This window comes from Haemorhous mexicanus, chromosome Z (assembly GCF_027477595.1).
Source record: "Haemorhous mexicanus isolate bHaeMex1 chromosome Z, bHaeMex1.pri, whole genome shotgun sequence".
In the NCBI taxonomy this organism is placed as follows: domain Eukaryota; kingdom Metazoa; phylum Chordata; class Aves; order Passeriformes; family Fringillidae; genus Haemorhous; species Haemorhous mexicanus.
Window position 1 is genome coordinate 67,374,547 of NC_082381.1, and position 26,084 is coordinate 67,400,630.

At 43.7% G+C, this 26,084-nt stretch overlaps 1 protein-coding gene across 1 annotated transcript in view; it reads right to left on the reverse strand.

Moving 5' to 3' along the window:
• SERINC5 (serine incorporator 5) overlaps positions 1–20,096 on the reverse strand; it is a 40,241-nt gene extending 20,145 nt beyond the window's left edge. The window contains exons 1-3 of the mRNA XM_059837162.1: positions 19,913–20,096; positions 7,358–7,525; positions 287–465 (exon numbers count right to left, since the gene is read on the reverse strand). Of these exons, the coding sequence (XP_059693145.1) occupies positions 287–465; positions 7,358–7,525; positions 19,913–19,939 (374 nt within the window). The 5' untranslated portion in view covers positions 19,940–20,096. The remainder of the gene's footprint in view (positions 1–286; positions 466–7,357; positions 7,526–19,912) is intronic.
• Positions 20,097–26,084: the final 5,988 nt, after the last annotated feature.

Here is a 26,084-nt window from a genome sequence, read left to right on the forward strand (position 1 = left end):
TGTATGGGAGAAAAAACCCATGTAATAGGAATTAGAGATTTTCAACTTCAATACCACAAGAAATCTTTATTTAAAGAATAACAAGGTAAAAAAACCCATCCTTTGATGACTGATTACCACTTTACTTAGTTTTCACTTGACCACATTATTTCTAAACATAAGAGCAAAGTGAAGATTTTTTGCGTTTTGAGGTATTTTTTCTGACTAGTACTACACCCAAGTAGAAAGTTTGTGGCACAAATTTGTAAAGAGATGTTAAAATTAGGCAATCAAACAGAAAACTCACCCATTGTGAATGTACGCTCGGCAACTTTTGCTGTTGTTAATTTTGATGGTGAACAAGAAGAATAAAAAGAAGAAACAGGCCATTCCAAAACAGACTTTGTACACTGCAGAGTATCCCACCAACTTCTCACACATCTCCCCCGCCTGAATACCCTTGCACATCTGCTTGTAGAAGGGAATCTGAAAAGCAGAACACATTATGTATAAACTTAGAAAGGACACAAAGCACACATAAGCATGTCCACATCTGTGCACCACTGACTTCTCACTAGCTGGTACCAGAGAGAGTAAGAGTAATACTGAAAGGTATTCATTTAATACCGTTGACTTTTGACACTCCTTCAGCCTGGATTTCAGGGTTCAGGGGATATAACAAAATCTAAAACATAAGGGACTGAACTCTTCCAGAGCCTTCTCTCAATTCTTTACAGATCCCTTGGGGTACAAGTCCACTTTCCTTCAGCTCTCCTGGTTCATGCCATTACTGTTTATTCCCTCACCCTAGGGACCTTCTCCCTTCTTCCCACGCTGTACAGCAAAAGACTCTGAGTGCTTCAGTAATTCAGCTTACATGAGACACGCCAGGGGCTTGTGCTGCCCTGGCTGGAAAGGCAGACTGAAACACACCCAAGTGTCACAGGGGCAGCAACCACCCTCCTCTCCATCACAGCTTCTGAAAGGGAGTTGTGCCAGGTGACCTGATTTTGTTTTAAATTAACAGAAAGATGGAATATTCCTGCCTCTCTTGACTCATTAAATATTTGCCTTTGAGGCCTTTCCCCGCAAAGGGGAAAACAAACAGCTGCACATTCTGGCTTCAGTTTCACCACATGAATGTGATGTTGGGTGCTCAAAAAAACAGGTCTGTGTGGCTAGGACCCACCCGCTGCTGTGAGGCACCTCTGTGTACACATCGGCTCCTCACAACCAGAGAAACATTTAGCTGCACAGAAAGACAGGAATTTAATTAGAAAACCACTATCCATTTCAAAGAAAAAAAGGGCCTCTCTGTATGCTTACAGCCTTCAGCTGAGGCTGGTAAGACCAGTTGAACAGCATTATTAAACCCTCTGGAGCTGACTGCTGCTATCTGTGCAGGTGACTGGAGGATAGAGAAGCCAACATGTAGCAGGACACAGCATGCACAAATCAGCAGCTATGGAAAGGAAACCCCTTTATTCAGCAAGCGGGTCAGTACACAAAGCCATCACAATGAAAGAATAACAGGTCTGTGTGCTAGCCAACAGGCAGCATTCCCAGCTGGGTAGAAAGCCCTCCGAGACGCAGGAAACAAGTGATAAACAAGTAAACTGCCAGCTTCCAGCCACCAGGCTCTGCAAGCCTACCTCTCGCAGCAGGGTATGCAACTTCAATCCACATTCCAGGACTCCAAACCAGTCAGGGGCTCAACAACCCTCCTAGCAGTTTCTCAAAAAGGAGCTCACTGCAACACGTCAGTGGCTGAGCTAAGGGTAGCATCTCGGGGTACCTAGCTGGTCAGAGTGACCCCAAGATGTGTTACAAAGTCTCTTTTCCCAGCCTGGCGCTTGAAGAAGGAGTCAGAGCTCTTCAGTTCTCAGTCTCAAGGTTGTTTATTGATTCTTATCTATATAAAATTCTTTCTCCTGTCCTGCCAAGGTCCACTCAGCAAGAAAGTTAGAGGGATTCTGCCTGCCCCCAGGGAGGTGCTATGTCTTTACACTAAAAACTACGGGTACAATATTTACAATTACTTTCCAATACCTACCACCCATGTTAGACAGTGAGCTTCTACTCTAAACCAATCTAAAAGTGCCAACATCACAGCAGAAGATGGAGGCCAAGAAGAAGAAGGAGAAAGGCAGGACATGCCCAGATTCCTCCATCTTGCCCCCTAAACCCCCATTCTAAAAACCCCAAAATCTACTTTTTCACCCCGTGATAAATTCTCTATCATTCTATTTAAACTGTCGTGGCTTGTAATCCTTCATATAAAGGTTGGTAATTGTTTTTCCAAGGGCTGAACCAAAGGCACAGGGGTCTTGGGCTCTGTGCCAAGGTCTCTGAGCCCCCTGGGCAGGATCTTGAGCCCTCCAGGGCAGCCAGAGGAATTCCCTGGGTTCCCACAGTAGCAAACCTAAGTACAGTTTGGAGCTGATCTTTGGTGGGCTAGAACCAGCCGAGGAGATGAAAACTGCTCCTTCATCTGCTGTTTCACCACCAACAGCACAGCTCTGTGGTGTTACAAGAACGGACTCAAGCTGGGCCACTCCGAGCTGCTCTTTCAGCAGTAACTCAGAGATTAGTAGCCACTGCGTAAAGAAGCTGGACATTAAACAAGTAGCTGTGGCTAACTTGCATCCAAGAGTTTTTGGAAAGCTCCTGAGAAATTGTCTGGAGCATCAGCAACACTTTCCCAAGGTCTTGGAAAGCAATGAAATGTCAGACTGGGCAAACACGCCAGCATTCAAAATGAGCAAATGGATTGACTGGAATAATTATGAGAACTCTCAAAGCTACAGAGATGCCAGAGCAAGCCAAGGAGCCACAACAATGCCAGGGAAAGCAACTGGGCTATCAGTTAATGCTTTCCTGTTCTTTGCTTATAATAACCATCAATCAGGAGAGGTTAGAAAACAGCATAATATTGAACTAAAAATAATTCTGGGAAAATAACTTATTTGTTTGACATCGATGATTGTACTGACCAAGAAGAAAGATTTTTACAAGATCTGTTCACTTTACTTACAAGACTCTCAGAACAAAACAGAACAATACAAAAATATCACAGAACTTGATTAACTGACTAGCTAATTAGAAACAGACCTCTGGGTAGCCATGAATAGGCACCTTCTTTAATTGCACAGGTTTCTACTGAAATCTTGATGGGATTTTTGAACCTATACATTCTTTTCTCCTGTAAGTATTAACTTCACTACAGGTCTGGCTGAGAGAAAATAGAAGGATTCACAAGAACAATAGCTCAGTTTGCCCTACATAAGCAACAAAGAGTTTAGCCACCATGTAGTATTCACCACACTAGGCAATAAAAAGCTATGGTCACAGAAACAGTCCCATGAGACTGAATGCTCTTTTAGAAGATCCATGGTCCTGAAGGAACAAAACAAGAATAAAACTAAACTAAACTTTTGGAGACCCTAACAGGTACAACACACAAGCACAATGCTGGGAACAACAGGACTGGGGTAATAAAACCTGCATGTTTTTGTGAAAGGATGGTCTACTGCTGGGAACAATGTATCAAGGCTCATGCGACTTCACTGACAGACAAAAAAGGACTAATGTTTCTTTTCAATCTGTATCTCTGAAACATGTTCAGCTGCTGAGAAGGCTGCCCACCCTACCTGGGCAGATTCACCATGCTCGGTATTTTCGATAGGCATTGTCACATATTTGTAACTCGCCAAGATACAGTGAAATAGCTACTTTTGCACCTTTAAAAGGAGCAGAAGCTAAATTCTTTGGCCTTGGAGCAGAGGACAAAGCATTCTTGTTGCAGAAACTCAGTAACCGCTCCAAAAACACAAATGCCTCAGCTGCTGTGCAAGCACTGATGTTATCACAGCAAAGCTGGCAATCGTCCAGCGCTCACTGAAGCCCTCAGAGATGACCAACATTTGAGCAGCATCTACAGAAACACGATGTCCTGAACTTGCTCTGCTCTCAGTGCAAGCTGCAGGCACACAGAGCCATCCCGGGGCCTGGCCACCCCGGGTGGGGTCTGTCAGCACCAAACCTGTGAGCACAGGAGCATGGCAAAGCACATCCGAGGGGAAAGTGTGCAGAAACAGCCCTGGAGGACCCTGCTTTCGCCTGGATGTCCTCATCCAAGGAGGGAGAATATGGCAGGCAAACTTCGCTAAGGATGCATGAATGAAAATTTGTGTAGGTGGGAAAGCAAGGGCAAAAATCCCCACGTAAAATCACCTGTCCTGGGCAGCCGAGAAATTAAATAAAAAACCAAGAAACAATCAGACCAGAACACATCATCATGAATCTATGGCTAAATTTTTATCAGAAATATGCAAGGGACATCTGCACTCAGAACTTTTATTTTTGGTAGCATATTTGGGGTTTAACACGCAATAATGCAGTTAAGGGCCAAGATACAAACTTAGCAGAGGAAGTAAGCCTGAAAGTATGTTTTGCCAGAACATGTGACCACCTTGTGTGAAATGCTTTCACACAACTGAACTGAGTTTTACTGGTGTTTATTTTCCTGAAAATTTCTTATTTTTCTTTTCATTAATTAAATAGAACATGGATATCTTCAGACTGAAACCACTAATTTTGGAAGAGCCTTAACATTAAAAATTTAAGTTTAAAAAAAAATCGAAACATTGTTTTGAGACCAAAACAATTCTTTCCCTTTTCTTTTCTAAATTATCCTTTCAAAGCCTGTAAAAAGCAATTTTTTGCTTTAACAGAACACATGTGATTAAAGCTGTATCTGTATCTGTTTTGTTTTTTTTTTTTAAAGCATAACAGGAAAAAAGAAATAATATATAGATCAAGGTACTGAAGCACAATATGGAGTGTAACTCCATATTGGTCTTTTCTGTATTTCTGTCCCTGTCACCGGGCTCAGATGTCTTGATTGATGAATACCCAGTCTTCTGCCTTGATATGCAACGCTGCTCTTGCAAAATCTATTTCACATTTTACTATCCAAAATTTTTCTGCAAATAACCATCAACTTCTTCCCTGCTCCTCCACTGCCTCTTGCTTCTTTCCCCAGAGGTCTACTACTGTATACTTGGGAACTTACAGCAAAACAACCAAAGAGAAAAAAACACCTCTCCCTGACAAATGAGAGATTCCCTCCATGTAAGATCAGCATGAGTATTTGAACTCTACACTGGTAAAGGAGACACATGGTTCCTTGCCAAGATTACAGCTTTAAAAAGGACTGCACTACAATTTGAAATTTAACATTCTTTACCTAAATACAATTAAAAAAAAAAACTGATTAAAATTAATCAAGATCTGTTTTCTCAAAAAAAAAAAAAAAAAAAAAAAAAAAAAAAAAAAAAAAAAAAGAGAGAGAGGGCGAGGTCCCAAAAATATCATGTAACGTATTTGCTTACAGTCTAGCTTCAGGAGCTGGGAGTGTTCCATGACCTGGCCAAAAGCAAAGGAATCAGTAAGTGCACAGCACTTTCGAAACACAGCTCTCATCACTGAGAAGCTGGTTAGTCTGAATACGGATTTTTAAGGTGCACTCTATTAAAACTGTGCTGAATTAGCTTCAGGGGTCTGTGAACTCTTAACAGCCCTGAACATAATTATTAAATTAGAAAGCAGATAAAGAAAGCCTACTTTCAGATGGCCCATTTCACATTCAAAGACATCAAATGCTCTAAACTAAGACAGTGATTATCCTTCCTCTTCAAACTAACAGCTACTCTTTGTGCCATTTCTTCCCACACTGAGCTTTCAGGACTATGAACTGGAAAAGAAATTTGGCAATACTGAAAAGCATGTTGTTGAAGGCTTCTTGAATCACTTCTCTGTTGGATAAAGAGTATTTTTTGTTAGGGATACAAGCTGCATTAAAACCACACTACTGATGGAAAAGGACTTCATGAAATTTGGATATGAGCACATAATTTGTCTCCCACACACTTAAGTTCCTTGGGTCATTCACTTTATTGCCAAGCTAAGCATCTAGTTAAAGTCAAAGCAATTCCTGGCAAGCAATTTCAGCACGCACATGCTGAACAGTTTTTAAGTCACAGCTTACAGGCAAGCATCACGTCTGCACTGGGTGCTCCTGCAGGGTGGTCATCAACTTCTGGTGGTCTGCAGTAAAATGTGGCACTAGGATAACTCATGCAAAGTGCTATTAAATGAAAGAAAATTAGGACAGAACATACAAAGAAGGTACAATTGGAAGAAAGAAAGGTCACAGGCAGCAGAGCACAGAAGCCCCCACGTTAGCCTGCTATAAACCCACTGGTTCATCCTGAGTTGCAGGAAGGGCGTGCTTCACCTGGGATGCTCTGGAGGGAAGTACTTCAGAGACAACCAAAAGTCAAGTGCAGAATGTAACCAGGGCATCAGCTTGTTCAGCAACTGGTTCAGTCAGGAAAGAGGCCTCACAGTGCAACCTCCTTCTCTCGGGAGAGGAGCACAAAACAACAAGATGCTCACATGGATGGAAGCCTTCTGAGCCTGCAGGACAAGCACATACACTACCCCCAAAGCAGGCCCAATGATGCATTTGATGCATCCTCATTTTTAAGAATTGAGCAACGCAGCCCTTGTTCCCTCTAGTTTAAAGCAGAGTTTTATTATCATAGTTTGTAGTGGGTGAGGGAGAGGATTTGTGCTACTTGGGTGGCTCAGGAAGCCAAACCAAGTATGTGGTACAACAGGACCAGTGTGTGAGCACAAGCAGGCTGGTGAGCATTCAGCTTAGGAAAGTTATATTAAGAGTCTGAAAGAAACTGGAGTTTTAAAGTCTAGCTTCAGCCACAGCTCCTTTCATGCTTTTGAAGCTCTCTAATTAAAAAGACAATTAGAGATGAACAATATTTGCTGTGGTTAGAGGCCATGTGAACACACAGACTGAAGAAAACCCCTTGTAGAGGCTCTGCAGCATTGTGCTTTGCAGTAGTCTGCCACACCAGGAAGGCAGAATTAAAACTGCAACACTTGAAGAGTCATTTTCTAATTTGCTGCTTCTGCTGCTAAACACGAGACAAAAATCAAGGTTAGACTGAACTGATTTGTTCTACTGAAACAAGTTCCCCAACACTTCTCCCTCCAGCGACACTGCCTGCACAGCCAGCCGGGGGTGGGTTCACTGCAGCAGATTTCTGCACCAGAGAGGAAGGATGCTAGGCCTTGGCTCTTCCTGTTGTGAAACATGCTCAGTGGGTGACAGGAAGACGCTGAGCATGGAAAAATCAAGAGACTGAGCATGGAAAATCATCCCATCAGTGTTTAGAAGTGGATGGGTAGAGGAAATTGACCGCCTCTTCTGAGGGAGCACCCCTGTGCACAAAGAGCTGTGGAAGGAGCCCCATTTTCTTCCAGAGGCAGCAGTGACCCCCTCCCTGCTACTTACGTGAGTTTTCATCTCGTTAGCTACTGTTGTGGACATCATGACACAGCAGATGATGGTCACCAGGATGAAGTAAAGCGCGTACATGAAGCGGGTGCTGGTTGACTGTTTTATCTTGGGGCAGCATTTGCAGCACAAGGAACAAGCAGCAGTACCACAGCAGCAGGCCAACTGAAAAGTAAGAAAAAAAATACAAGTCAAACATCCACCAAAACCCTCCATCTTAGGTTTCTTTTGCAAAAGTTAGACAGCTGGAAGACTTCCTGCAAAACTCCAGAATTTCTCAAGCCCTCTCCTCCCAGTTGAGCAGCATTTAAGTGGAAGCAGACTGCTAATTATCAAAACTCACTAGTTTTAAGCACATCAGTGTCTAGCTTTCCCAGATTTGCTAAGGATGAGAGACAGATTTCCCTGTGTATTTTAGTTTTCTAACAGCAACTGAGGGTCCACCAAGATAAAATCCACCAAATATAGCAAAACGCATGTCATTATTTTATTCAACAAAGATAAAGGTATTGAATAAATCCTGAAAGGGATTTAGATTGAGGTTCATTATTTTCTTGCTGTCAACAGTATTGCTAACTTTCAAAGAACCTGGATCCCCCTTCCCCGCCTTCTACTTTTAGAAAGGTCATATATAAAACACAAAGGTAAGCCTGACATATATACATAAGGCAGCACTGTCCATGGCTAGGCCCTTACTTGCAATAGGCAGCAGCTCCATATGGTTCCTGTCTGTGCTTAACCCACCAACCATAACCACAGGAGGGATTTTTGGACATCAGCAGCCAGCCAGGAGCAGGGAGCCGCCCTCCCAGGTCTCATTCCTGCCAACCCAGAGTAACCTCACTCCGCTACACTCCCATTTTCCAGGCACTCCCTGAGGCTAGGTATGGGGAGCTGCCAGAGCATGGCACTCCAGCACACCAAGGCTGCTTCTTACTGGTGTTTCCTCAGCTTTTGGAGGGGCCATAGTAAGTTTCAGAGGACCTTCTGCTTTCTGCAAACAGTTGTACAAGGTGGATGCTTGCCAAAAGATTGAAAATCCACAAGTGCCATATGTGAGTAGTCCAGGCAAACTGCATTAGTTGTATGTGTCTTCAGGCACCCAAGCATCATGCACTGTATTCCTAACAGGACACTTTCTCTTCCAGCACAAAACCGGTCTGATAAAGGGGAGGGGGTTTTCATGTGTGTTTGCAGACACCTATATCAAACTCCACAGAATATCACAACCAGACTGGTTGTTCAAAGAGCCTCAAATCATCCTGAAGAAGTCTCTTGAAAAGACTCCCAGTTTATAACTTCCTTTCCATCTCTGCAACATTCAAGGTCATACTTCCTGCCTTCAGCCCCCAGGAAGGGGGTGGTGGACAGGCCCTTCCCTTTCTCAACAGCAGCTCTTCAGTTGCAGAAGACAAAAAATGGGGACAGTGCAACCCAGCCCCCATGCTGCTCTTCTCCCACTTCACCACTGGACCTCATGCCAGAGGAGACGGGGCCTCAGAGCATGCAGCTGCTGAAACTGCTGTTACTGCAGAACAGAAATCCTGCCCAAAACACAGAGCTCCAGACACGGGGAATCAACAGAATGGGCTCATGCTGGCACCCAAGCTGGAAATTAAAAACACTATGTGCAAAAGCACATCATGCAAGTATACTTTCAAAATAGAAGGCTCTAGTGGCTGAATGGCAATTCTGTTTTTTATAGGTAGTGAAATTACATTACCTTTTAGAGCACCAACACAGGTCCAGGATATAAGGAAGCTACAGTAAGTTACTGACTCAGCAAACAAATGCAGTAACATTTCAAAACAAATGCATACCAGAAATGTGTAATTTACCCACTTCAGAATTTTAGCAACAACAACAACAACAAAGTAAGGCTTTTTTAAAAAGAAGGTCCCTTTAACATGAAAGGATTTGGTATCAGCCCAATCCAAAGTATCCACAATGAATTTGAGCTGCTTGCCTTAGCATAACAATTACAGTATGGAAGTAAAAAGGTATGCAGCTTTGGCATTTGTAAGGAGAAAAACATTTTCCTACACCAGGTGCTAGAGATCTCTGCCAGTAAAATCTCATCCAGATCCAGCAAAGTCTGCTATTCTACTCCTGGGTCACTGGAGCTGCTACTTAAAGCAACAAATGCTTTAACAGAATATGTAAGTCATTTATGTACTTTTCCACATTACTTAGACCTTAATGATAGTTTCTAATACTGAGCACATACCCTAAAAATAGGAAATATTTGTGAAAAATACCACTATTTCCATTTTCTTCCAGATGCACTTCTTCAAGTACTCTGAAAAGCCATGGAAACCATAGAAAGTTGGTTAGACTATTCGGCCACAGCCTCAAATTTGGTGGTTTGGGGGGTTTTTTTGTAAGGGTTTTTATTTTTTTTTCTTTTTTAAACTGTACCTCTAACATTCCAGAGTAGGCCACACTGAATTAGGTGTTATCCAAAAATAAATGAGAACAGTCTCTGTCCCAAAGACTCAGATGCTGACCACAACCTTCTGACCCAAGAGGTTTCAAAGATATTATTTTTGGGTGACAAATTAAAGATATCTCTGGGTGACAAGACAAAGAGTTCTCTGTTAAGTTTTGGTCAATGTGGAGCTAAGCTACACAGACACCCTGATGCCACATCCTTTACTGCAGGCATGGCCCATCTCACTTCTCCTTTGCCTTTCGACTGCAGCAATGATCTGCACAGAGGCTCAAAACTCACTGCAAGCCAGCAACAATTTTTTGTCACATTATAAAAAACAGACAGAGAAAAAAAGAAACTAAGGTCAAAAATCTTTTACAGATTAAGCTTATCATTAAAAGCTCCTCCAAAGAATCGGGTTCTGCAGGAGGAAGATGCTGTTCAGTTTTTAGGACAGAGACGACCCAACAAAGAAGGTCTGTGAACACTACCAGCAGGCAGGCCTTGTATGCACAGGTCTGTATGTACAGAGCTCCTTCAGAGTCTCATGAGCAGCCCAAGCCCAGGCTCTCCAACAGCCCAGCAAGTGGCACTGAAAGCCAGGCTGCTCTACCCAGGGCTTGTCATCCTGCAGCAGGTTCTGGTTTCAAGTCCCTCTCAAAGGCTCCCACAAGCCAGGCAGCAAGCACAGCCAGCCCGGCTCTCTCTCTAGCTTTACATCTCTTCACCAGGGTGAGCACCACAGTCTGACAATAATTACAAACAGTGGGCAAATATTTATGCTTTCCACAAACACCATCAGCCAGCTCCCTCACACTAACCCACCAGGACGCCGCAGCGTAGACCAGCTGCCTGCTTTGCTCAGCGCTACTCTTCAGAGCTCACAGAGCACAGTGCCAGCTTGCCTGAGACCCCAGAATGTGACAGCCTAACATACTTGAAAACAGACTGGAACTGCCTAGATGATGGCTGACTTGACTGGTTTCAAAACAGCAGCCGTGGAAAGCTGTGTGGGAAATATTTCTGTTAAAATATATTGAAAGTGCAGTTTCACCAGATTTTTTCTTGTAGCTAGGCTGGCTTAACAACCCCAGGCTCGACCCAGCCTTTCTCCCAATGACACCAGAGTTGTGGATATGATCCCCATATAGGCCACTCATGTAGGAGCAGGACTCAACGATCCTTGTGGGTCCCTTCCAACTGAGACTAATCTGTGACTCCTCTGCCAGCCACTCGCCCACTCTTACCTCTGGCTCCAGCACTCATGAGTCCTGACAGTTCTTTCTTCTGCTGTGGGTGAGCAAATTGAGCAACCTACTTGCAAGTTGTAAAAATCACATATCAACCCTTCTCAGCTGCTGATTTACTACACAATAGCAGCAACAGTTCTACCACTTCTCGTCAGGGCACAGTGCACGGGCAGGAGGGGAAAGCAGAGGTGAATGTATTGCAGCTGTCCTACACCCCTTCTCCCTTCTCTGAACAGATGTTTCCAGTGGTGCTTTCCTACCACCTCATTCAATTTGAGTGCTGTAGGTGCCTGCCAATGCACGGAACAGCAATTTTGACATTCACCCAGTAAAGAGCAGAAGTCAGCAGACACCTAACAGCCCTAGTTCGTGCAAACCACTTTCCAAGCACCAGCAGGCACGGACATACTGAACAGCCCCATCTTACAACAGCCTGGGGAGCACCTATGGTTAACAAGAGTTAGACAGGTTAATAAAACAGGGTAAAAGCAGGCTTACCAACTAGCGAGCAAACTATCAATCCCCTACAATAAGTACTCTGCCAACACTTACTTAACATCTGCCACACACTCGAATCTTGATTTTTGCAAGCTGTGATGCGATCTGATAAATCAGTGGAATGGGGTACGAGAGTAATGTTAAGCACATGTAACTGTTTACATACAAGACTGAAAGTAAGAGAACCTATCTTGCCTGCTGCTTTTATAGAGACAGTGAAATTTTAAGAACGTATTTTCCACATATGTTTCCAAAAATATTTCAAAGGCTTTAGAAAATACTTTGTGCAGTCATTAAAGTGAAGAGTTTCAGGATCACTGCCCAAAATAGCCTATGGTATTTTAAAATTATACAAATCATAGGCAAGTATCAAGCTTATCACAACAAAGAATTTCCTTTTGGGAGACTTCAGCAGAAATGGTAAAAATCAAAGGGGATATGAGCACAATGGGGAAAAAAACCTGCATTCTTTAATGAAATGAAGACTTAGCAGCTTTTCATTTCTTCCTTCCTAGCTGACAGCCTGGTGAGAGCTCAGGGGAGAATGCGTGCCTTACAGCCTGTCCACAGAACACAGGAATGTGCCTTGCTGAAGCTTCTTTTCATGGGGGCCTACAGCAGCTTAGTTTTTCATGCACTGCTTGCTTACTTGACTACCAGCATTATCTGGGCCATAAGATTTGCAGATAATGCAGTCACCGAGCTGTTAACAGCAGTGTCTACCAAAAACATCCAAACATCTACTCTCACAGCTACAGGCAGCATCCAAGCAGGCTGAACAGGCAAAGCAGCCAGCCCTGCATGAAAAAGATCCTGAAGCAGCCACACACCCACCCTTGCTTGGACTTTTGGTTTCAGGAACGAGCATCCAGATGCAAATATTTCATTAGTGCACTGGTTCATGAAATCAAGAGGTCTGATGCCAGGTGTCCTGAGTGTTAGGAGCTGGTCTCAGACTATTATTGAAAACCAACTGCTGTTATGCACATGCATTTTCCAAAAGCTTCTTCAACGGGTCACATGATTACACAGCTGTTTGTCCCTCTGAAGTAACTAAACTCACCAAAAAGGAGGCTTTATTTTGTCCTTTGTCTGACTTAACTGGCTTTCCACTGCTTGTTATTTAATATTCAGACTCACCATGTGACTTAAGCCAAGAGGCTTTGAGAACCAACATACCAGTTAATCGACTGCTGACCTATTTTGAGGAGCACATCTCACACTGCAAACTGCAAAATTGAAACAGATTTCTGAGAAAAGCCATGCCAGCCCAAACACTGCCCAAGTCCTGCTTTCTGGTGAGGCTTTCCTGCCCTCAGCCACCACGGGGCAGAACTGCCATACAGCACCAAGCAGCTCGAAACCTACGCTGAGAGTTAAACTATGGGTAAGCCAGTGCCGGGCACCGGCAGAGCTGAAGTTAAGCTGGGCTTAACTTCTGTCTCTCTGCACAAATGTTACTGAGTGGTGACTCAGCTCAGCATCAGAAAATAACATCACTGCAAAATTCAAGTATGCTCAACTGCTCTTCTCCGGATAATTTCGGAAAAATCAAGTCAATTGTTTAGTCTGATCTGAGCCTCACAGTGTATCATATCACCCATCTCCTCTACTGAGCTATTTTCCATTAGCACAGACCATCTGGATTTGACAGCAGTATGAGGAAAACCGTCCATCCCTGTGGTTACTTTAATCTGACACTGAAAAGTGAAAAAAACCCCACCTTCTAATTCATCTGCTACAATTTCCCAGACACTGGCTCCTGGTAAGGCTTTCTTTACTAGCTTAGACACCCTTTTAATTTCCTGGTCTTTTCTCCCTGCTCTTCAGAGAAAGAAACCAAAACACTTATCCTCAGTCTCATTTGAAGGCTTTAAGACTACACCTCCTACAACCTAAGTTGTTCAGGGTCTTTTTTTTCCCCAAAAAAAATTTCAAATTTACCCAGTCCCTCCTACAAAACCATGGTAGTCCGAAGGCAAAGAGTCCAGCAAGTCTCCACCTGACTGCTCTCTCCAGCATACAGCCACAAAGAGGGTGGGACTCAGCCTTGCAGCACTCCACACACAAGGTGGGCAACCACCTATGTGGCTGCACTTAAAAAGTTGTATTTTTGCCATCTGGGTTGCACCTGCTTCAGTAGTAGTCTCTGCTTCACCAGTCCTTTCATCCACCTGTGTGCTTCTGGGAGCATTTTTGAATATCCTCTCAAGTCAGACGTGATCCTGAATCGCCTTTGCATTGATCCCTGGGCATTCTTCACTGAGAGCAACCTCTGCTGGGTGACAGGTTCAGCTGTCCTTTCCTAAAATTTCGATTAGCTCTGATGTTCGAGACCTGGACTCTAGAGGCAGGATAGCACATGGTATAACATGGCACATCACCAGGTACAGAGAACAAAATGCAGGGCAGTAACTGCCTAAGTCCACATACCACTGGAGTGAAGAAGCAGTTAAAATGAAATTTTCATATGCATTGACTTAAAAGCACGTAGCTGGAACAGCTGCTTTGCTTTTGAATGAACAGGCAGCTTTGAGCTGTTTCACAAACATGCTGTGTCTTTAAAAGATGGTTTCAGTACTGATTCCAAGAGGACTTCAGGGTGGGGAGTAAAAAAAAAAAAAAAAAAGACATTACACTTTGTACAAAGAGACAAAAGCCAATAAACTGGTACAAAGCCTTAACTCTTGCTCATCCCTTCATATTAAAAAAAACCCTACTGGTTCAAAGCATTGCAAAAGATGCTTCAGTTTACATCATTGCCACAACATTCACACACTTTTCCTGACCCAGAGGTTCAAAGTGAAGCCTGCTCACATCCTGACATTGCTTCTTGATGAGCATTTTTAAATATAATGCCTACATCTTCCCGATATAGGAAGTATTGCTGAACCACTGTTTTGCCAGTGACAGTAATAAGCCAAGAGAAAAACCCTTGAGACAGGGTCTTTTCAGAAAACAAGAAGAGCAGTTCCTGTTAAAACTCAGCACCAGAGATTACAGGTTGATGTATTTTGGATCAGTGCTACTGGGCAGAAAGAAGAGCAAAATTTTATGCGCTCAGACATTTAACATTTATATGCTTAAGCACTTGAGTACACACATCTTTAATTGCTGGAATATCCAATTACTAAACTGCAAACACCAGTTTCTGTGTAGCCACCACTAATTAAAATGGTGATGAGATCACTGGTGTGTAGGTCTCCCTTCAGAATGGGCACAGAGCCACCTCCCCGCACATGCAATCACGGGCACACCCTACGGTCCCCCCCAGCTCTGGGTGGCTGTGCCTCACTCCCTCACGCTGTAACATCCTGATGCTGAACCTTATTTCCTGGATAACTTGAACAAGGCAGCAGGTCAAATGCCATCGACAGAATGGTCAGCTGCAGACTAAGTATCTGGGAGGGTGGGCATTCAAAATGCTAAGACCTGTTAGGGCCTGCACCCTAATGGTGGGGAAAGCAATGGAAGCACCACTGACTGGGGTTCTTGAGAAGGACACAGGAAGCAACTAAGGTCCAAGCATCTTCATGTGGCTAACCTGAGGACACCATGCAACCTCGGCATGAGTCTGGGAGGAGAGCAGTCACTAGCTCCAACGAGACCTACAGCTTCCACCGTAGTCACAGCTCAGGCTTTCATCCCTGAATTAAGTAGGTCTTGTACCTACAACTGCAAGTGCTTCCATTGCAATGAGAGTTCCAGAAACAGGAAAAACATATCCCGGCACAACCACACTTGCAAAAACTAAAATAAAACAAGCAGTACTGTTTAGATCCTTCGGCAGAAAAATACTCCCTTGCCCTTAAAAGTGAAGGCTCTGCTCTTACACTGCCTGCACCCCACAGCTCTAGAGCCATGGGTATTCAAGGCATTTCTTTAAGCCCACAATACAACCAACTCATAGGATGCAAGAGAAAAAGTAAGAAAATAGGAAGCAATTGGAAATCAAGTAGAAATGAGAAAGCCCATCTTCTCCCTCTTACGCAGTGACAGGGAAAGTGTTCCAACCTAGAAATGCAGTGTCAAATGATACAACACTAACAGGATCTCCCCATCTTTTGGTCACTTTTCCTTCCCATTTTGATCACTTTTGAACCCAGCAGTAAATTTTATCCTGCTATGGCAGGCAGATGAAACCTCCAAGATAAGTTTTTAAAGTTTTCTTGAAAACAGCCAAAAGTATTAGTGGAAGAAAGAATGATCTCTCAACCCTAAGCAAGGAAAAGGTTGCAACACAACTTCATATTTATTAGAAAGGGAATCAGCATGAGAGACCAACCTCAATGGACAAAGCTGCAGGAAATCAGGCTTTGCTAATTCAATTATTCAGGAAACCACTTATTTAAAGCAACAACTCCATGTTTCTGCAAACTGGGAAAATAGTCCTTCACCAGGCTTTTTTTCCTAACATATTGGAGTACACTGTAATACCCTACATCTGACCTCAGACAGCTGGTTTCACCTTCTATCACAATTAATAACAGCAGTGGCAGCTAAATGTTCCAGTCAAGCACACTAAACAAACCCCTGTCACCTAGGAAGACCATTTGCAGGACAAGAGATGGTATTTTTGGGAGTCCCGTGTGGAGCCAGGAACACCACCACACCATCCCTCAGCACTGTGGTACATCACGCTACACATACTTCCTGCAATGCTCCTGTGACCTCAGAGGACACCAATCTGGATGAGGGTGACAGAACCACTCTTTTCACCATATAATGAAAAGAGGAGACCACGGGGAAAAGGACTGCAAGCCCCCTTCTCAACCTGTAGGTGCAAACAGGCAGCGCCAGAGAGGCAGGCATCTGCACAGGCATCTCCCTCCTTTCCCCAGAAGCTATGAGTCACAGGAGTCAAAAGACGGGCCAATGTCAACCTTAAAAATATAGCAGCACTGTTTTACCCCTTCTTTTTTTACTTTTTTAAAAAAGCCCCATCAGAATTAGAATTCTGGGTAGAAAATGAAAACCTGATCTTCTAACATGCGGCACATCTTTTATTTACTACCTGATATGACTTCTAAGTGCAGAACACTACTAAGTACATCTCTCAAGATTTAACAGACCTACAAGGAGAGCTTCATAAGCATGAACAGCTACCAGTTCTAACTGGAAAATTAATCTTCTTGAACAACCCAGTTACAAGGTACGATCCACCCAAAATGAATGTTAACGATCTAAATTACATTTATTTAACTCTGGAAAAAACATATTCATTGTAAAAAAGATTTTCCGCAACAGCTGCTTTCTTTAACCATGATCTCAACTTTATTCTCTTGAGAATCAATAGTGAAGAAAAGCCAAATATAAAATCCTGCTTCCTGTCAATTTAAGCAGAGTTTTTATACAATCAAAAGCATTGTGAAGGCCCAAGCCAAACTGTATTCTCACTACATTCTAAAAATAGGTCTATCAATGAGACACAAGCAAAAGAAGAAACATTTAGCAAGGTTATTACAGCTCGGAAATCTAAATATCACAATTATCTTCCAAGCAAGGTTGTACACTGCCCAGTAAAAAAGAACTGCAGAAATTAGAGTTTATAAATGGGCAAATTCCTTCAAAGTAAGTTTCCAGAGTCTACTTGGCAAGAATGCAAGTCACACAGTAATGTCCATTAAGATAATTTTAAATAATTTTGCAAATAAAAATCAAGTACACTGCAGTCTGGCAGCTTGCCGCTATATCCTGTAACAACAGGAATCTGGGCTGCAAAACCTGGATGCATTCATTCTGACAAGCACCACCAGCTAGACACTTAGTGTGGTTTGACTCAAAAAAGTACCAATCACTCATCTACTTCACACCCTGGAAATTTTTTGGAATGAAAATTAATTGTCATGTTAACTCACAATAAAATTTTCAGATCAGCTACAGACAAACGGCAATTACACACAAACAACAACTGCACTTAAATAGCTCAGAAAGACAATACCAAAGCTTTCAGTCAGCTCTAGGAAAGCAGATCCACAGACAGAGACATGCATAAAATATCAACAAGGCAATAATACTCGCCACAAAAAAATCCTTACGCTACAGGACATGAAGCATATTAAACTACAATACTTTAGGAAAAAATGAGGGATCTAACATGAGAGTTGTTTTGTATAACTCTTGTAAAAGTTTCATCTTTCCTCAAGCACCTAATCTCTCTAGACACAGGGTTAACTTTATCTTCAGGGAAACACTGAAGGAGAGGCCAAATTCCTTCTTGATTTTCCAGCTTGATTAACAGTACCCACAAAATGCCTGAGGAGCTTGGATGAGACAGAATGAAGAACTTCTATCCCATTTGTTTTTCTTGTGTATTAATCATGTTATACAAACATGCCCTAATCAAGGTTGGAATAAATCAAGTAAAAAAGGCAAAGACCATTTTTCATTTAAAAGATGTGTCACTGCATGCTAATGAAACGTGGTTTATGCTGTTTATTATTGTAGCCTATAAAAAGGTTATCCATGCTACATTCGCTGGTGTAACCCCAGCAATATGTCCTATTTAGCATAGATGATTCTCACATCAAAAGTAGTGCTTAAGCCAGCAGAATAAATCTCCCCAGAGATCATAGGCACTATGACTACATCCACCTTAGGGCTTTTGCTTCTTCTTCAACAACACTAAGGAGTTCAGTTTATTTACAGACTCCAAAGTGACATATCAGTGTCAATGAAACACATTACTATCAGGGATCACTACACAGGGTAGGGATGAAGGCTTTAAGAATGTCTCAGAGGTTGGTCATGCCAATGCCATTCACCACTGAGCATCACAACCATTTCATCCTCTTGGTAATTTAAGTTACTTCTCCAGGAGCTACACCAAAAAACAAAAAAGCACAATGAAAATGAAAAAAAGCCACGAGCCACTGTGGTAGCAGCACCTACTAACTGCACTCTGTTGAGCTGCTTCACAACTTGTTTCACACGCTGCCCAAATGGTTATGAAGCAGCAGTCAGGGAGGCCCTTGCATTAAGAAGAGTGTTAGCAAATGTGGTTACTGCTGTCCCCCAGGTCCACAGGACTGTGTGGAGAGGCTCAGAGCAGCTCCCAGAGGGTAAGCAAGTGGATGCATGCTCAGCAATCCTCCTGTCCCACTGAAGATTGAAAGAACTACAGACAAAAGACCAAATCTACCCCAGGAGTTCAAACTACAGGAAAGACACAACATTTTTCCCAGGTGGTTCATAAAAGAACAAGAGAATAATCAGAGTCTAAGGGTGGGTAGAGTGAGCAAAGGAAAAGAAATATCAACAGAATTAGATCCATAAGGTACTTAAATATGTAAAACAACAGGAATAAGCTCGCTGGCTCGCTACAGACAGAAGTAGTAATGGGTTTCTACTGCAGAAACAGCGATTTATGAAAATAAACCACAAAACAGAGTGCCTGGGAAAGATGTCCAACATCATACCAGGGAGACAACTATTAGCAACAGGAGTCCTTCCCTTCAGTGCAACCAAGAAGATCTGGAAAGAGCCACACTACTCCAAGTAGTCTCCTCCAAATCATGATCCTTCGTCTGTGGAATTGATTTAAATAGGAAAACAGGTGCACCATGGTAAAATGAGGAGTTCTGAATCCCCACTCCATGGATACTGAACAGTGTAGGTGCTGCACCGCCCTCCCTCACCACTTGCTCTCATCTCTCACTTCCTCTGCCAGCACTTGAATATGCTGAAACCTTCCACAAGCCGAATTTAAAGGAGTTTGTGGAAGGATTTGAGGACTGACAGGCAGTCAGGGACTATGAGATTATTCAAGTGCATTCCAATTCTTACACCATGCGGTATAAGAACTCCCCACCACTGCAGCCAGTGGCTACTACCCAACCGCCTCCCGCAGCAGCTCAAAGGATCCGTAGCCCCTTTGGGAATTGCTCCTTGCCGCGCTGGGCTTTGGGAAGGCCTCTCTCCATGTCCGCGCCTCCACCCGCACGCCGCTGCCCTGCTGCGGGCGCCGGTGCGCGGGGCGCTCCCGCCTGTCCGCACGCACCTCGGGACAGCCCGCGCCCAGCCTCCCCCGCGAAACACGAGGGGAATCCACCCAGGAAACTGGCAGAAACACCACCGTGGGCACTCCGAGAGCCTGGAGACGCACCCCGGCTCGCTGCGGGGGCTCCTTCTCCTCTACCGCACCGACGGCCCGGGGAGCCCGACCCGGAGCCCGCCGAGCCGGGGCCGCAGGGCAGCGCAGGGACGGCCCCTGCCAACCCCGGCCTCCGCTCCCGCGGGGAGCGCCCACCGCCCCGGCCCTGCCGGCCGCTCCCGGGCACCTCGCTCCCCGCCGCGGCTACGGAGCGCCCGGGCGGGTGCCCGCGGGAATGCCCGCCCGCACACCTGCCGCGCTCCCCGCGCCCCCGACCCTACCTGGCCGGCACAGCAGCGGGCGGACATGCTGGCGGAGCGGGCCAACGCGGCTCCCGCGCTGCTCCCGCATGCAGAAGCGCGCAGGGCTGGGAGGTCCTGGGCTGGGCAGGGCTGGGATGTCCCGGGATGGGCAGGGCAGCCCGGGGCGCCGCGGGCGGAGCGGCACCGCCTCCGGCCCGCAGCCTGCCCGGCCCGGCCCCGCCACCCGGCTTCCGCTGTCGTCAGCCCGTGTGCGAGCTTCGCTGCCGCGCTCCGCGAGTCAGCGGGAGCCGCGGTGCTGCGGTACGGAGGGTGGATCCGAGCGGGGCCGTCCTCGGCAGGCTGTCCTGCTCGCAAGGACGCTGCTGAGACCGCTTGCCTGCTAATATACTTACTAAAACGCCTGGTTTTGAGTAGCTGGGATCAACTAAATTCAGTGAACAGGGCATTTAAACGTGCGGATCTTACGAGGCCGGCCATGGGATTGAAGTTTAAGGCTGTGGTGCACCAGCCCCGGTGCAAGCCGCTTTGGCGCACCGCACGGCCCGCACTCGCGCCCGTTCCTGCGTGGAAAAGCCATGTTTATTCCAAGGACAGCTGTAAGGCCGTGCTTTCCTAACAGGAGCTGAGACCTTTCCTCGATGTTTCCAAAATACTTTCTCCAGCCTCAGTCGCTAAGAATCATGGGCAGTACTAGGCAGTAGCCAAGGGTTTCTCAGCTTCCCATGGTGACGACAGGAATTTGCAAAGCCAAATTCAGATATGACAGGAGTCATCATAACAGATTAATGTGTCTTTACAAACGCACTGCTTGTAGATAAGGCCAGAGATTGGTAGATAAAGAAATAACGAGAAAACCCATCAATTTTAGAAAACCTTACTAATCAATGCAGACCACTGCTCAGTCAAGTTCGTGCTAAACTCCTGAACTTCGTGAAGAACAAAGACTTGATAGAGGTATGAATATTACCTTCTCTACCCAGGGCAGACTTAAAACTAATTTTAGTCATTGTGTATGTTCTAAAGGAGGGCTGCATATTAAAGTGATATGCTGTAGATGGATGGGAAAGTCTGTACTTTCACAGGACTCCTCTGTCTCCTTTGTGGACACTATTCTGTAGCAACAGGAATTTTCCACACAGATAGGAATTACTACTGTAAAGCTATGAAAAGTGGAAATTAAGGACTCTCTAGAAAGACCCTGGTCTTGACTGCTCTGTGTGTGTGCATTTTGTAATATTTAATATAATTATTTTAAACTCCATTTCTAGTCCTAACTGCTCTTATTTTAGGAATTCAGTGCAACTAAAAGGTATTTTCCTGAATAGGGGTACATACATACGTGTAGATAATGTAGCAACACTTACCAAGGAAACTGGGATGGACTGCAGGATGTAAAACCCCTTCCTCTTTCCTCATGTATGCAAACAGACTTGAGGCTTCAGGAAGTGGATCATATGGTGAATCAGCATTACATAATTTGGTGTTAAACTAGGGACTGAAGAGACCAGTTACCATAGTGGTACAGTTAATAAAAACCAGATACGTACTTCATTTTTAGTGGTGCTCCAAAGACTGCATATACTCAGCTAGAGACAAGATATTTACCACTCTTACAAGATTAATCCTGTCAACCAGGTGGTTACTAATCTGCAAAGGACACCAGTTTGTGGGCATCTGAGAGGACCTCAGCACAGTTCATGCACTGATGTGGCTGATGCTCATGCTTTGTAGCAGCAGCAAAAGTCCCAGTCTCAGGTGAGGACTCCTCGAAGCTAGGACTGGGGCTGGGGACTCAGTACACCTTCTTTGATTTGTAGCTCCTTTCCCCAGAAGTTGCAGAGGTAGACTCAAGAATTGAACGAGGATTAGGAAAGCAGCATGACCAGCCAACAACAGTGGAAAACCACTGGTGTGGTTAACTTTGAAAAACAGTCAGCTTCCCAAAGAATGTGGTTAAGACATGGGAACACAAGGATCACAGAATAGTGAAAACTCAGCAAAACTGCAATCATCTTCTATTTCTGTTCCAGACTTCTTATACAATTGCAAGAAGCTGTCTAGTCAGGCTTTGTTAAATTCCCACATCTGCAAAATCAACTAAAAACATGAAGGAGAATCTGAGGTTTAATTTAAAAATTAAGCTGTCTTACAAAGAGAGACTGGTGAAGGTGATGTATGGGCGTGGTGGAAGACTTTGAGGGGCTGTACCACACATCAGCATGTCTGCAATAGCAACAAGCATTCACTGCACAGGGAGCACCATTAATTCACTGCTCTGTGCAGATCTGTTAATGTCAGCCAGTGCTGTTATGAACAAACCCAGCCTCTGCACTGGAGAAAACAGCAGGGCTCTGTAATGGCTTTCCAATCAGTTAGAGCACCCTAGAGCTCTGGGATGTGTGCCTTGGCTTTTTCAGTAAAAATTCATCATCAGAAAGGCTTGAACTTCCCTGCTGTGTTGCTGGCAAACATTACGCAGACTAATAGCAAAGCAGTGTGCAGATGTTGTTACATGGAAAGAACTGTCATTCTCACACTATCAGTGCATTTAGAATAAGGTTTGTCCATCAAACGCACTTTCTAAAATGAGAGAAGGCTGACCTGATTTACTGGGCAGAAATCTTCAACCAGTAGTAATTCCTGCCTCAAAGTCTTCCTTTTGGCAGGGGGTCTCTTTGAGAAGATGCTAATTCTGGTTTAGGGCTTTCAAGTGACAGGGAATTCACTGCATCACTATGGAAAGGCAAGATGCCTTGGTCTAGCTTTGTATGAGGAATTTTATGCACACAGACTTACAGAGTTCTAGTAAGTCAGGAAGAAGGGATGTATGGAGGGTCCCTGCAGGACAAAAGGCAGCCAAGGAGTAGCCAAGAACTGACTTAAAACTCTGATCTCCATTCAGGTGCCAGGGAGCAAAGAAGGAAGGAAAGCACTGTGTTAGAAGTTGTAGCCATGGTGCAATTCTCAGGAAAACCCCTGGTTAGAAGCCAGTTGTGCCCTGGGAGCAAACCATTCTTCTCACCAGAATGTGCACAGGCAGAGCAGCAGAACCTGAAGTCCTTCAAGCATGTTGCTTTTAGGCAGCCCACAAGATAGCCAACCCATTTTTAGACATCCTGGTGACCTCTGGCACACCAGCTTTGCTCAGGTCACTGGGACAGGTATTATTACCCTCAGATGCCAACCACAGTTTCACTTGCATGTGTTGCACCTTTACACATACCTGCTTTACTCTTGCCCCACTCACTGCTGCATGGACTGTTGTTGCAGAAGCAGAGGTTCTCACCATCCTCCTTCACTGCAAGAAAGTACTGCCTCTACAGAGAACTCAAAAGATGTTTGTGGTGAAACAGAAAGCTTTTTGGCATAGCACAGGGAAATCATAACTTACCAGGAATGCTCAAAGACTCTCTGCTTCCTCAGCATGAACCAGCTCAGTGTATTGTAGGATAAGAATATTAGGAATTGCCTTGTTCTCATGTTCTGAAATAAAGCTACAACTCAGAAAGATGTTTTCAGTGTTATGTAATTTCAAATTTTCTCGGTAATTAAACAGTTTTGGTTTGTGTCAATTGGCAAAATGAAGAGCACAAAATGTCTGCATCCAACAAGAAGGAGAAATACACCACTTGGCTGTTTTTCAGGTGAAAATAAATATGGCAATTTTCTTCCAAATGTGTATGCAAGCAGAAAGAAAACAAAACCACATTGTTACATGTTGTGGTGCTCACTTCTGTAAATTTAGAGTTTGTATGCCTGTTAAAACAAAAAAGGCTTGAAATTGCTTTTTAAGTAAATCTGTATTTTGCTTGAGCCTAGTAGTTAAGAAACCAGAAAAAAACATGGTTATGGGAAGGAAAAGAAATGTCTATGCATGTGCACACACGTGTTCTGGGAACCACAACAGATTCCCAATGAGAGTTCTGACACAGCCAATGACCTTAGTGTTTGCTACAGTTGTTTCCTGTGGAAAAGATATTCTAGTATAGGGAAGCACTGTGCACAGGTGTGATCAGACAGCAGAAGTAACTTACTTATCACCTGTAGTTTTACTTGTGTGTCATTGCAAGACCATCTGTGTCATGCAGTCTCAGTGGCTAAATACCACAATAAAGTCACTTCTTTCTCCATTTGTTCCTAAGTGTGCACCAGCATCTGGATTATGGACCACATCACCTTACATTCTTTTAGGTAGCCAAGGATTTACAGAAGCCCTGTCCTCTGGACATCTTCCAAAAGCCAGCATACCCTAGTGTGAAAAATGCATATTATATGATTGGCTCTTTGCAAATATTAAAATGAATACTATATGTGTTTTGTTGGAAAGTTATTCTGTATTAATCTCTTTTAAATAGTGTGGTAAATATAGTTTTTAGGTTATAGCCTAATATTAAAATAGAAACTATGTGATGTAAGATACTTTTTGTAACTAGCTCAAGGAATGGAAAAGATCATCAAGAAATTCTTTGCATTATCCTATCTGGATAGAGATAACAGCACAGACACCAAGATCCCAAGTGAAGAATTATTGCCTCCTTATCAGGAAAGCTCAGACTTTGAGGAACCAAGAAGGCTGATTTACAAGATGGGAGAGGGAAGCTGAAATTAAGCAGAAACACCCTAGTTTGAAAGGAATGTTTGAATCATGTATGAGATATATGGATATACAATAGGCTATTGCTTTTAAGGGGTAATACTTTGTTAGCAAGGGGTGCTTTTTGGCAGAGTGACAGACATCTGTAATTCTTTGCTTTTTATTGTCTCTTATTGTCCTAATTTTTAATACTATTTTCATTACTATTAAACTTCTAAAATTTTAAAAAACTGAATGGCGTTTTTCACACCAGGAATCATGCCAGGAGCAGCTGGAACAGCACAGTATGTCCAAGCTGTGGGCCTGAGAAAAAGGAAGTTGGATTATCCCAGTACTTGTTACTGCTGTGGTGGGATGATCACCCTTATGACTGTGTGTGGAGGCTGGGGAGGCAGAGCGAGCAACCACCACAGCAACCCAAGGATCAGCCAGCACAAGGCAAGAGCAGCCTGCAACTGTAAATCCCTGAGGGGGAGTGATCACAGACACTATCAGTTCATGTGGGGCCTGACACACAAATGTAACTGCCCCTTTCACAGCAATGGGTTGTTCATAAAGCTAAATGGTGGTATCTTCCTTTATGTCTTGTAATTCACACAAAAAATATTTTCTGGCTGGCAGCAGTTACTGATTTCTAAAAAATTATCCACACATTTAAGTATTCAAATTTGGTTAGGTTCTGGTCAAATGAAACTTGCTGGACTTGAAAGAAAGTATTGCATATCATTTGAAGAGTTTAGTTTTAAAAAAACAACAAGGCTGGTATTTCCAGGCAAAACTGCTTAAAAAAACTTGGTTTTTTGAGGATGATAGTTTAATAAGCTGGTGGTTAGTTGTTTTTCCACTCCAGTGTTAATTTAGAATGGATTAAGATCTGCATTGTCTATTAAGGAAATGCATCAATTACACCTTTCTGAGGAAGTTAATTTTTGTAAGGGAAGTACAGAAGTGTGGCAGTAGACAGATTTGCACTGAACTCCCCCGTGTTGCATTTGCATGCTCTTCATTGCCCTTTTTAGCACAATGCCATGAAATGCCACTTACAAATGTTATTCTTTCTAAGCTCCCTTCCACTGGATGCAGTACAACATTTCCTTCCTACTCAGCATTTCATTACATGACATCTCAGATTTTCAATCACAACTAATACCTTTACCTTAGAAAGAAGTGATATGGACATTTAACTTAGGTGATGTTGAGGAAACTCTGTGCTGGGAGGAAAGGAGACTGCAGCATACCCCAGCATATTTCACATTTCAGACAACCAAGTAGCCAGCAGGGAGTCTGGTGCCAGCTGGGAGGCACTGAGTCTTACTGGACATCATGAGTGAAGAAGGGAAGATTGATATCCCCGAGTTACCAGATAAGGTCAATATAAAGGGTCTTATTAAAGCAGCAGCTAAAACTGAGCTGGTTGTAAATCAGAAATTCAACTCCTGCAATTAAGTCTAATAGACTAAAATCAGTTTCTGCCATCATTTATAAAGATGAAAAACATGGTGGCACTTTCTGGAGTGTTGACTTTTTTGGGATGCTGATGTGGAAACACCAGAGGAACTTCCTGAACCTAGAGGTAAATTTAGAGTAGCAAGATAA